The sequence below is a fragment of the Staurois parvus genome, unplaced genomic scaffold (genome assembly GCF_062004578.1).
Source record: "Staurois parvus isolate SC_StPar_1 unplaced genomic scaffold, SC_StPar_1.0 ptg000051l, whole genome shotgun sequence".
Classification (NCBI taxonomy): domain Eukaryota; kingdom Metazoa; phylum Chordata; class Amphibia; order Anura; family Ranidae; genus Staurois; species Staurois parvus.
Genome location: NW_028317847.1, coordinates 6850556 through 6862898, shown reverse-complemented (window position 1 = coordinate 6862898; position 12343 = coordinate 6850556). Strand labels below are relative to the sequence as shown.

The following is a 12343-nucleotide window of genomic DNA, read 5'->3' as shown; positions in this document are numbered from 1 at the left end:
GGAGATTGGTTTATTGTAAAATGATACGGTTATGTTCCAAATGGTGTATCAAGGTGGTATGTGGGCTGCTTCCATACACCGGAGAACTTCCAAAGAACCTAAATATAATGGCTAGATCAGAAGACACAAAAAAATTACAATTCTAGGGAAAAAAAAATATAAAAGATTTCATTCGAAAGCTGTAATATCCTTGATAGCCAATGTGTTTTGGGCTCCACACTCTGCCCTCTTCATCAGGGCTTAAGGGAACAGTTGGTGAAAACTGTAAAAAATGGGGGAATATGGCCCCTGAAATGAATAGGATATCAAGTGCATCTATGCAATCATGGCAGCGTTGTCACCCTCACACTCACAGGGACTATGTCTTGGGTTACATCCTGATGCTGGACTGTGAACATCAACAAAACAGTCTCCCCTGACAAACCAACCTGCTTTGCCTTCAGATCTACTTTGGCCACAGACTTGTTACTCTTTGTTCTGATGGATGAGACTCTTCCAGCTTCTGTGCACACCATTGCAGCAGCCAGTTCTGACCCGGGCCATCACTGATACAAAGGCACAATTTTTTTTCCCCACTGTCCTACCTGCGAATGACCTTCACCTGACAAAGAGCGGCTATTAGAGTCTGAATTAGGTTAGTTAGCTAGGGTTGAGTCATGGAAGATTAGAGAGAAGAAAAGCCTATGTAGAGAGATGGCAAAATGCCTAGGGAATAATACCAAAAATAAGTGATGTGGCTCTTTGTGATCTCCTTACAACAAAGTGTCTGCGGACAAATTTGGAGGACTAAGATTTTGCCAATTTATTTCTAAAAAATTAAAAGCTTTGCTTGAAGTTCAAGGAGTACTGTAACAGTTGGAATGTGTCTATATTTAGGTCAGGTATTGCATATTTCTATGAGGATAGATAGAGAAGATAGATAGATAGAGAAGATAGATAGATAGAGAAGATAGATAGATAGATAGATAGATAGATAGATAGATAGATAGATAGATAGATAGATAGATAGATAGATAGATAGAATGAGGATAGAATGAATCTCTTATATGAGAGTCCTTATTTGTGGTGGGGGTGCATTTCTTAGAGAATAAAGACTATGGAGATTATATAGTGAAACTGGAGAGTGCAATATCTGGTGCAGCTCTGCATAGAAACCAATCAGCTTCCAAGTTTTACTGTCCAGGCTTGATTAAACAAGCTGAAGTTAGAAGCCGGTGGACCACCATGTACAGCTGCACCAAATTCTGAGTGCTCCAGTTTTAGGAAATCTCCCCCTATTTGTTTTTGTCAAGTTTAGCCTTCTAGTTTGCTTGAACAAGTCATGTTAGTACCAGGCCTTCCCAATCCTCCCCTACCACCATGTCAGCTGCTTATCCGGGCTTCTAGACTGCCCGTCTTGCAGCCTTATTAAAAAATAATAGAGAACATCAGGCCTTGTCAAAAAAAATATGAACTCAGGACCAGAAGATCCATGGACGCTGCAGAGCTACAACAGAGACTGCCAGCCCATGTTTCTGGAACTAGCTCATGTCTGAGTTCTGAAATACATTCTGGAACGTACACTTGCTATCACATCCAGTTCTGAGCTCCAACACAGTGAATTTTGTTATTTCATGCACTGTAAGACATTCGTTATATCCACAGTTGGATGGCGCGGGAAGGTGGCACTTGATAAGGAGTACTCTTTCTTCTCTTTAATGTTGGCGGATATGCTGTAGTTTCCTTTCCAGTTCATGTGGCTGCTATGGGGCCCAGGCCTGTCTCCCTGTATAATAATTTTTCCAGGCAGCACTCACATCTGGATGGATGGTATACATCTCCATAGTGGTTGTTAAATCCACCAAGTTTTTTGTTTGTTCCCTACAGATTAGTCTCACTTCAAGGCTGCTGTTAAATAATTTATATTAGAGTTGTCTGTGAGGCAGGGAAGAGGCATCAGACTTCAGTATATTTTCTTCTCTATTTACATGGCACTTAAGGCCCAATTAAGCATTTTTTTTTATTCTGGGCAGAATGGAGGGGTTTAGAACATCTGTTACGGTGAATTTCAACTCATTAAGGGGGCAAAATTTAATAGTAAAAAAAATCAGCTGTAGTTTTTTGACTGTAATACCCTTCTAAAAAAGCCAGTTTGGTAGGGCTCAAGCTATTTACGATGACTAGGAAATTATTCCAAAAACAGTCACACAAATGCCAGATTGAAACCTCTGATAATGCCATCTGGAAACAACAATACTAGTATAGCTAGTAGATTCTGGAGGGGTAGAGAGTAGCAATAGCCCAAGCTAAAGTGCATATTTATCATTTGGACAGAGGATTGACACCGATCATCACTGAATTAGGATTACTGGCATAAAAAGAACACCTGGAGGGGACAGCACTGAAGAGAAGAGGACTATTGCAGCTTGGGCTGCTTTTTTTTATCTTAAAGAATTTGCTGAGGACTATTTTATTTATGTTTAAGTGGTTGTAAAGGCTGAAGGTTTTTTTTTTCTTCATGCATTCTATGCATGAATGTAAAAAACCTACATGCTGCTCCTCCCACACTCCCCCCCCCCCCCCCCAATACTTACTTGAGCCTCATTGCAATCCAGAGCTGTGCGCAAGAGCCTCAGCTCTCCTGGGTCTCTCCCTCCTCACTGGCTGAGACACACCAGGGAGGGCCATTGGCTCCCACTGCTGTCAATCACAGCCAGTGAGAAGAGAGAGGGGGGTGGGGCTGAGCAGCGATCTGTGTGGCTTATGGAGACACAAAGCGAGGCTGGGAACAAGCAGGCACTATTGCCCACATAGCAAGCAGCTTGCTATGGAGGCACTCAGCAGGGGTCAGTAGCGCTGGCAGGGGAGCCAAGAAGGGGCTGCTCTGTGCAAAATTAATTACACATAGCAGGAAAGTATACCGTGTTTATTATTATTTTTAAACAAGCCTTTAATATCACTTGGTACAGGGGTACCCCTGGTACAGGGGTTTTTCTTTGGTCGCATAAGGCCTTCTTACTCCTGCAGTCCTCAGCCTCTGAAATAAAAGGTCAATTAAAGTCTTACACCTTTTTTTACCTTTATAGTCCTATATCTTTTCATATTATGATTATTCTTCTGTCAGTAACAATGCCGCCTTCTGCTCTTTCCTTCCAGTGCTCTGTGTTGACATAGCTGAGTAACAGCCACACCCCTTTTGTGTCATCACATTGCAGAGAAGGAGAGGGGGTGTGTCACACCAAGTCTGCTACTGAGTGCTGATTACAGAGAACATTGGTTCTACCTCTGGTGTCTGTTAGACCGAACAGCCATATTGAGACATCTGCACAACTGCTGTACCAGTAATGTGGAGGTGAGACTAGGAAAATGATAGCTGTTAAAACAATGTCTATTTGCATATCTATTACTGTGACTTCAGTGGGGCTTTAAGTTGAGTGCGGTCCCAGCTGTCCTCTATGTGATAAAGACTACGCTTCTTTATAGAATACTTAAAGCTGAACTAAACTGTATCCACAAACTGAAAAACACTATTTAATTAAATCTGTAATATTCAGAGCAAACTCCCCCATCCATCCATGTCTCCATGCTATTTTGTGGAGAAATCACTTTTAACCCCCCCCCCCAACATTTCTAGCTGTGGCCATTTTGAGTAAGGGCAGATGATTCAAGTAGCATTTACTTTCTGGAATCCATCCACCCTTAGCTCAGGCATGCAGACAGGAGAGTGTGCTGTGCTGAGAAAGCCCCACCCCCCTGAAGATTCCTGAGATGTATGTCATTGTCTAGGCCAAAAAACAGGAAGAAACTGATGTAAAAAAAAAAAAGGAACATAAAATATACCTTCCTATCTATTAACTAATGCTAGCAGCAAAAGGATTAAAAATAGTTAAAGAAGATTGAAGGAGTTTGGTTCTGTTTTAAGGAAACAGTTTGAGCTGCAAAAGTCACAAAATTGTTCATTACCAAACATATATTTCTTTTCCTGGAATTAAGTAGTGGTGGCACTCAAGAGGCAATAATTTGGCCCCTTGAAGAATTATTTCAACCAATTCAACCCACTGTGTTTAATGTGAGCTAAAATACTCAACAGACAATGGATAAAAAAGTTTTTTTTTTTTTTTTTTTTAAATTACCGAACCTAAACATTAAATAAGAAAAAAAGATGCATTTCCTACAGAAAACATATCAAACGATGGCCAAATTTAAACAGGGTGATTTATTCTGGAACAATGACCTTGTACGAGCTGCGAATGACAGCGCCAAACAGCCAGACAAGAAGAAGCAATTGAAATAAGTAAGTTGCTGGCATATTATTTAATTTGAATAGATGGGCAGAGAGGAGAGCTGCAGGCTGGATTGTCTTGTGTCTGACAGTGAGAATTGAGACAGACAGCTTTATTATGGGGCACGCGCGATTTGCCCATTCAGTCTCCAGTAGAGATGTAGTGGGGGCCACATAATTAATACTGGCTCCTGCAGATCCTGGACATGTGCCAGCATTGTCTCTTCTGTGCTAATGTACAAGCACTTCAGCTCCCTTTATCACGGGCTTCCTCTGGAGGAAACACTCTACAAATCTGCTAATCCCAATCATAACCCTACAAAAGAGGAAACTGCAAAGCTATACACAGGCTAGCCATAAACACGAGAGAGCGGCCTGATGGATGAACAATTCCAAGTCAATTGTTTATGGAAGAAGGCCTAGCAGAGGTGTCATCAGAAATATCAATCTGTAAACCTGGAATGTGGGTTGGTGTAAGACTGGGAATTGATTGCATATCTATGGGCACTCATAGTTACATAGTTTGTAAACTTGAATAAAGACACCAGTCCATCCAGTTCAACCTGTGTGGGTGTGTTTATGTATTTACTGTATGTCTCTACCGCTTCCCATATCCCTATATATATTATGTTCACTAAGATGCTCATCTAAAAAATGTTTTTAATTATGGACATTCCCTACTGACACCACCAACTGTGGAAGGAAGTTCCACATCCCTACCATACTAACAGTAAAGGACCCCTTACGTAGTTTAAGGTTAAACCGCTTCTCGTCCAACTTCATTGAGTGACCACATGTCCTCTTTAGTAACCAGAGACTGAATAGTTTCCTCCCTATGCTAGAAACACTATTTAGGTATTTATATATTGTGATCATATCTCCTCTTAAGGCTCTCTTCCCCAGGGAAACGAAGATTAATGTGTGTAGTCTTTATTCATAACTGAGGTCCTCCAGCCCCCTTATTAGCTTTGTTGCCCTTCTCTGGACTCCAGTTTCAGCACATACTTCCTGAGGTTCGGTGACTAGAACTGAACAGCATATTCAAGATGTGGCCAAACCACAGTTTTGTAAAGTGGTAAAATTAATTGCTTGCCAACCACCTCACTTACAAGTATGCCAGCAAAGTGGCCTCTCTGTGCTGGATCACGTATCTGATAAGTGATCGGGCTCTTCTGGGTAGGGGGTGTTCCGGCTGTGCTGTGATTGGTTATAGCACAAGCCAACCAGCGGGTCCTGGACAATGATTGATGGCCGGGACCCGCCAATCGGCAAAGTGGATGATGAGACAGAGTTCAGTGATTGTAAACAACACAGAACTCTGTCCTGACAGAGGTGATATGCCAGTTTTGCAAAGCAGAGAACAAATACCGGCACATCCCTTAGTAAAATCAGCACACAGTAAACACACCAAGCATTGTTAGGCACTCGGCTAACCCTTTGATTGCCCTTAGATGTTAACCCCTTCCCAGCAAGTGTCATTAGTACAGTGTCAGTATATATTATTAGCACTGATCACTGTATTAGTGTCACTGGAGATGTCAGTGGCAGTTAGTTCCCACAAAGAGTCAGTGTCAGATTGCTCACCGTATTATCACGGTCCTGCTATAAGTCGCTGATCATGGTCATTACAAGTGTAAAAAAAATATAAAAATTCCAGTATATATACACAAGTTTGTAGACTCAGTAACTTTCACACAAAGCGAATAATATACGCTTATTGGGATTTTGTCTACCAAAAATATGTAGTAGTGTACATTATGGTCTAAATTTATGAAGAAATTACATTTTTTCATTTGATAGATTTTATTGCTGAAAGTAAAAAAATTTTTTTTTCAAAATATAACAAAAAATAAAAACCCCAGTGATGATCAAATACCACCAAAAGGTTGCTCTATTTGTGTGAAAAAAATGATATAAATTTTGTTTGCTACTGTAACGGATAATTGCGCAGTCATGCAACATTGTACCCACAGTGCCAAATAGCAAAAAAATGGCCTGGTCAGGATGGGGGTAAATCTTCTGGAGGGCAAGTGGTTATAGTGGTCTTGAGTAAATACATTTTTTAATGCACGCTAATAGTCTGCTAGCCTTGCTTGCCTCAGCCTGGCATTCTATGCTATTGCTGAGTCCGTCATCTACTAGGATCCCCAGATCTTTGTCCATCCTCGATTCCACCAGAGGTTCTCCCCGTAGCGTGTAGCTTGCGTTCATATTTTTAGCCCCCAAGTGCATTACTTTTTTTCTTACATGGAACCTGGCATGTATTTGCCCACCTTTCTATTTTATCGAGTGCTTCTTGTAAAGTTTTATAATCTTGTTGTCTGCAACCTACACGAACGTTTCTGGTCAACCAGTCATGGGGGTAAGAACTGATTGTACAATATAGATTTTCCTTAAATTTTTCTTCAATATAAGGTGGCTCCTGGTGCCAAGGATGTACACATGGTTAGACTTATTGGAGTTGATTTACTAAGTAAAAATAGGTCATTGCTGTTGATTTACTAAGTGCAGATAGGTGGCTCACTTTGCAAGTGAATTTTACCTTAGCTTAGTGAATGTGTTGAAAACTCATTATGTAAAGAATGTCCAATGATGTGCAAAGAAAAAGAAAAATTAATTTTTGCTTGCACATGATGGGATTATGGACGTCCAGGGGTGGACTGAGCATTTGGAAAATCGGGCACTGCCCGAGGGCCCGGGGTCAGTAGGGGGCCCCATGAGATACCCCTGGTACCTTTTTCATAGGCCCCATGATCCCCTATTGCCCAGGGGCCCCATGCGTTGTCAGTCTGCCCCTGTGGACGTCATCAGAATTTCAACTCATTCACTAAGCTAAGGAAAAACTCCCATTCCAAAGTGAATAGCCCATTTGCCTTTAGTAAATCAACCCTCTTGCACTTGTTTATGTCACCATCATTCTATAGAGAAAATTTGTGTTGGTTGGGTCTTCTGACTGCTATTTCATGTCTATGACTAACCACAGGCAGGTCATATACTGTATGTCCCAATAAAAAGAAGCAATGTGACCAGTTGGAACATTTCCTATTAATATAACATCCCCGTATATAAAAATGCAGAAACAAGAGCCTCCAATCAATAAAGGGATAACTGATGAAACATCTCTGATGAGTGTTAGCCAGTTGATTTTTGGTCTGTGGGGGAAAGGGAATAAAGCTTTGCTATCATTTTCACAAATGAGGTTACAAATAGCAAGACAGGTTTACTTTAAGTCCTCATGCACACTGGATGTTTTTACAGCGGCTGTTTTTGGCTTTTGGCGTTTTTTTCTACAGTCAGTAAACTTCCCAGCATGTTATCCTATGTGTCCATGCACATAGACTGTAATCAGCATTTTTTGGCAGGGGTGTTTTTTGGCTGGGAAAAAAAACCCCAGAACTAGTGGGTTTCTAGAGGAGTTTTTCAGCTGTAAAAATGCTCTAATGCTGAAAGAAAAATGCGTCAAACCAGCATTTTTGGACTTTTTTTGAGCAAAAAAAAAAGTAAAAAAGTATTTCTTTGGTCACAAAACCTCTAAAAAATCAAAACACTAATGCAAAGATGCTAAAAAAAACTCACGTTTTTAACGTGACTACACACAAATGTTCCCAGCGTTATTAAAATGCCCAGTGTGCATGGAGCCTAAATTATCTTTACAGTCTTGCTGGGTTGGATAAATAAGCAGCAACAGAAGGGCAGAAAACCTGGAGAAAACACTGCTCCAAGTTCACTCCAGTGTTGCCATAGAACTAAACACCCAACCCCTTGGTTACATCATCTATGCTGGCTCTAAATGCTGATCCTCGATTTCAATAGAGATCTCCTAACTAAAAGGCCAAGGTTTTTGATCGTGTGAGCAGTACAGCATTTTTCCCTGGAAGGAAAGTATTTCAGCCTTTTTTTGACTTTTATCTATCAATCGCACATGACTGTTAGCACAGATATTCTTTGGGTTGACTTTAAATGGATATCAGCAGGGTATAAAATTGAATCTCCAGTTCAGTGGACATCTTACCTTCACATTGTCAGGATGCAGTCCTCCAGGGTGTTTATCCATGTACTGACATAAATCTGTGTGCTGCAATACAAGGAAAACCAACACGGAATTATTCTTTATGCAGCTCAGATACAAAACTCAAACTTACATAAAACAGCACATTTCAAAAAAACATGGAAAATATTTATTCAGGTGTATTTTTACATTGCAGAGCCAGGTTTGTAGACGTATGACTGCTTTTAATCATCAGATATCCTATTCCCAAAGGGTATTAGTTATCTGTATTTCCACTCTTAAATTATTATAATAATGTGTTTTTTTTACTTTCAAGAATAGCTTTCTTTCCTATTTATTTGTATTCTCTCCCTGTACAGCAGAAGCGCCAAGCTGAAAGGTTGTCTTAACTCTTACCCAAGTTCAGTACTGATGGCCATTTTGCCACCAGGAGCAGCTGAACATAACTTCCAGCCACTATATGACCTATTGTAGTTCTTTATACTCCTGATGAAGCTTTGTTTTCTGGAGCGAAACATGTAGAGTTTCTTTTTTTCTTTGGGTCTTTCTTTGACAGCACTTTTTGGATGCACATGGTATTCACTCCTCTGCCCCCTTTTTTTGGAAAGGTCTGTACTGCGTTTTACAGTGCATCATTTGCATTTCTCAAGACAGTGAGGTATTTTTGACTGGATATGGTGATGTATGGGGCATATCCATTAGAGGCTGACATTTAAGCCGTGGATGAATGTACCAAGATAGATTATAATATCTAATTAGTTTTGTCCATGGGGTAACTCCATTTCCTTTACAGAGATTATATATTCAAGCGATAGGCTTATGATCAAGCTACAGTGCCTCTTTGTATGCCGTCACTTCATCTAAACCGGTATGATATTTGCTTGGGTCTGGTGTTATTAATCATTTGGATGTAAGGTAAATAATTGCAATGGTATCCAGTCATATTGTTGTGCGCAATACATTCCACTCCAATAGGCATTAATTACAGCTGAGCATACATTTTCTATATATTTGAATAAAGGTTATATATTTTAGATTCATCAATTGGCCAGATGGTGTGTAGGGAAACGTACCCTCATCCAGTATAGACTTGTTATTTGCCAAAGATGATTTACAATTAGGGCTTAGTTCAATAATTTTGGCCTAGGCCAGAAACCAGAAAGCAAGTGAAGATATGTAGAAAAAAAAAAAAAAAGGTTAAAAAGATTCAAATATAACATACCTTCCTATCCAATTATTAACGCTAAGGACTAAAAATAGTTAATGTTGACTGAAAGTTTAGTCCCCTTCTTTAAAAAAAAAAAAAAGTCCCACTGGTAAGCAATACTCTTCAGACTCCAAGTTGCTCACTGTGTAACTGATTTTTTCACAACAGCCTTCCAGCAAGAATCCAAGCAGCAATGTCACTGCCACAGTCACTAATCTGGTCGTGTAAATACCAAGTTTCTAGCAAGTTTAAGGAATTTAATTGAGTTGTCCATCGCACATTATTCAAGGGATCTAGGCATCCTAACACCACTTTAACTATACAAATATAAACACATAAATTGTTAGTGGCAGGTAGCCTCAATCTGATTGCCTTCATAATAGAAAGCTGGCTGAAAGCAAATTAACTTCCTAGAAGCTGGCTGTGTGTATGACCAGCATTAGAGCACTCTAATCAGGCCAATTTTTATATGAAATAGAATTCCGGAAAACATGAACCAGCATCAATTTAAAACTGTAAAATTGACATTTAAAACTTGAACAACAACAAAAATGGTCTGTTTACTAAAAATACACACAAGTTTTCCCTTGATAACAGTATATCCACAGCAGCCTTGCTGAAGACTAAATTTGGACTGTCTGTCTAGACTCAATGCACATCTTTTTTACATAAAGATAAAAATGAATAGCCCGAAAAAAATAACCAGCTTTTGCTGCAACATTCATTTAATGCCACAGTCCCCAGTCTGATAGCCAGCATCATTCAATCCTCTGAGCCCAGGTTGTCCTGGACCCATCCCCAGTTTTTGACTGGACAGTGAAAAGAGAAGCAGCACCGTGTAAGCTCATCTCACTTTCACTCTCCTCTCTCCTATCAGCATGTTTGTCATCAGCACGTGAACTGATTGGCTTCTTGCTGCTTCTTCCTCTCACACTCTAAACCTGCTGTACAGGGACTGCAAGAGGCTAGCACCAGATCAGATTCAGGTACTTACATTGCTTGTATCTAAAAATATATTTAATGCTGTATTCATGATTACAGAGCTACATTTATTTGTGGCTTTTGTCTGCATAGAATTTAGCTCTATACCCAACTCTGGGCAAATAAAAAAAATTATAAACTGTGCTGCGCTACAAAAAAAGACCACAAATTCACAAAGTCATGCCAAAATAAATATATTTAAAAATATCAAATTATTTAAATTAACTCAAAATATATATCTCACATACGATATTCAGTCACAAAAAAAGGAAAGAAGAATGAGAAGAATAAAGTAAGAAGTTCCCACAATAAATATAATGAAATTCCAATGGGTGACGAAACATGTAGGGAAGAGCCATTTGCTGACATCACACAATGGGAAGTGAACTGCAAACCGCTTGTTTGGCAGCTGGATTGTATCTTACTAATGCATAACAACTTTTAAATATAGAGTATGCAAATTAAATACTCAAATGAAAGATACCTTAAGATTTTACAGTATATGGGGCGTCTTTTGTCAAATCAGATGCCTGGTGACTCTGTGGTGAAGTGGAGAGAGAGGAAATAGATGCCAAATAATATCGGATATACCATTTATAACTTTTCTTTCAAAAGGGGGTCATATACAGTATGTCCAGTAAGCCTGCGTTTTACCACCATTGGTGGTTTTGGATCTACAGTGAAGGAAATAAGTTGCCCACTCAAAGAAATAATCAGTCTAAAAATCGAATCCCTTGTTGGCAATCACAGAGGTCAGACGTTTCCTGTCGTTTGCCACCAGGTTTGCACACATCTCAGGAGGGATTTTGGCCCACTCCTCTTGGCAGATCCTCTCCAAGTCATTAAGGTTTGGTGGCTGACGTTTAGCTACTCGAACTTTGAGCTCCCTCCACAGATTTTCAATCGGATTAAGGTCTTGACACTGGCTAGGCCACTCCAGGACCTTAATGTGCTTCTTCTTGAGCCACTCCTTTGTTGCCTTGGCCATGTGTTTTGGGTCATTGTCATGCTGGAACACCCATCCACGACCCATTTTCAGTGCCCTGGCTAAGGGAAGAAGGTTCTCACCCAAGATTTGACAGTACATTGCCCCGTTCATCGTCCCTTTGATGTGGTGCAGTTGTCCTGTCCCCTTAGCAGAAAAACACCCCCAAAGCAGAATGTTTCCACCACCACGTTTGACAGTTGGGATGGTGTTCTTGGGGTCATAGGCAGCATTCCTCCTCCTTCAAACACGGCAAGTTGAGCTGATGCCAAAGAGCTCGATTTTGGTCTCATCTGACCACAACACTTTCAACCAGTCCTCCTCTGCATCATTCAGATGTTCAGTGGCAAACTTCACACAGGCCTGGACATGTGCTTTCTTGAGCAGATGGACCTTGCTGGCACTGCAAGATTTCAATCCTTGTTGGCGTAGCGTGTTACCAATTGTTTTCTTGGTGACTGTGGTCCCATCTGCCTGGAGATCATTGACAAGATCCTCACGTGTAGTTCTGGGATGATTCCACACTGTTCTCATGATCATTGACACTCCACAAGGTGAGATCTTGCATGGTGCACATCACCTAGGAAGACTGACAGTTGTTTTGTCTTTCTTCCATTTGCGAATGATTGGCGATAGTTTGGTAGCCCAGTCCAGTCTTGTGTAGGTCTACAATTTTGTCCCTGACATCCTTGGACAGCTCTTTGGTCTTTGCATTGGTGGAGAGTTTGGAATCTGATTGTTTGATTGCTCGAGTGGACAGGTGTCTTTTATACAGGTAACAAAATTAGATTAGCAGCACTCCCTTTAAGAGACTGCTTCTAATCTCAGCTTGCTACCTGTATGAAAGACACCTGGTAGCCAGAAATCCTGCTGAATGATAGGGGTTCAAATGCTTATTTC

At 40.4% G+C, this 12343-nt stretch overlaps 1 protein-coding gene across 1 annotated transcript in view; it reads right to left on the bottom strand.

Annotated features, from left to right (window-relative positions):
• The window catches only part of LOC149470212 (cyclin-dependent kinase 14), a gene marked incomplete at its 3' end in the record, with an annotated part of 401956 nt that overhangs the window by 56473 nt on the left and 333140 nt on the right, over positions 1–12343 (bottom strand). Inside the window, exon 7 of the mRNA XM_089666421.1 lies at positions 8274–8336. Within this exon, the coding sequence (XP_089522547.1) occupies positions 8274–8336 (63 nt within the window). The remainder of the gene's footprint in view (positions 1–8273; positions 8337–12343) is intronic.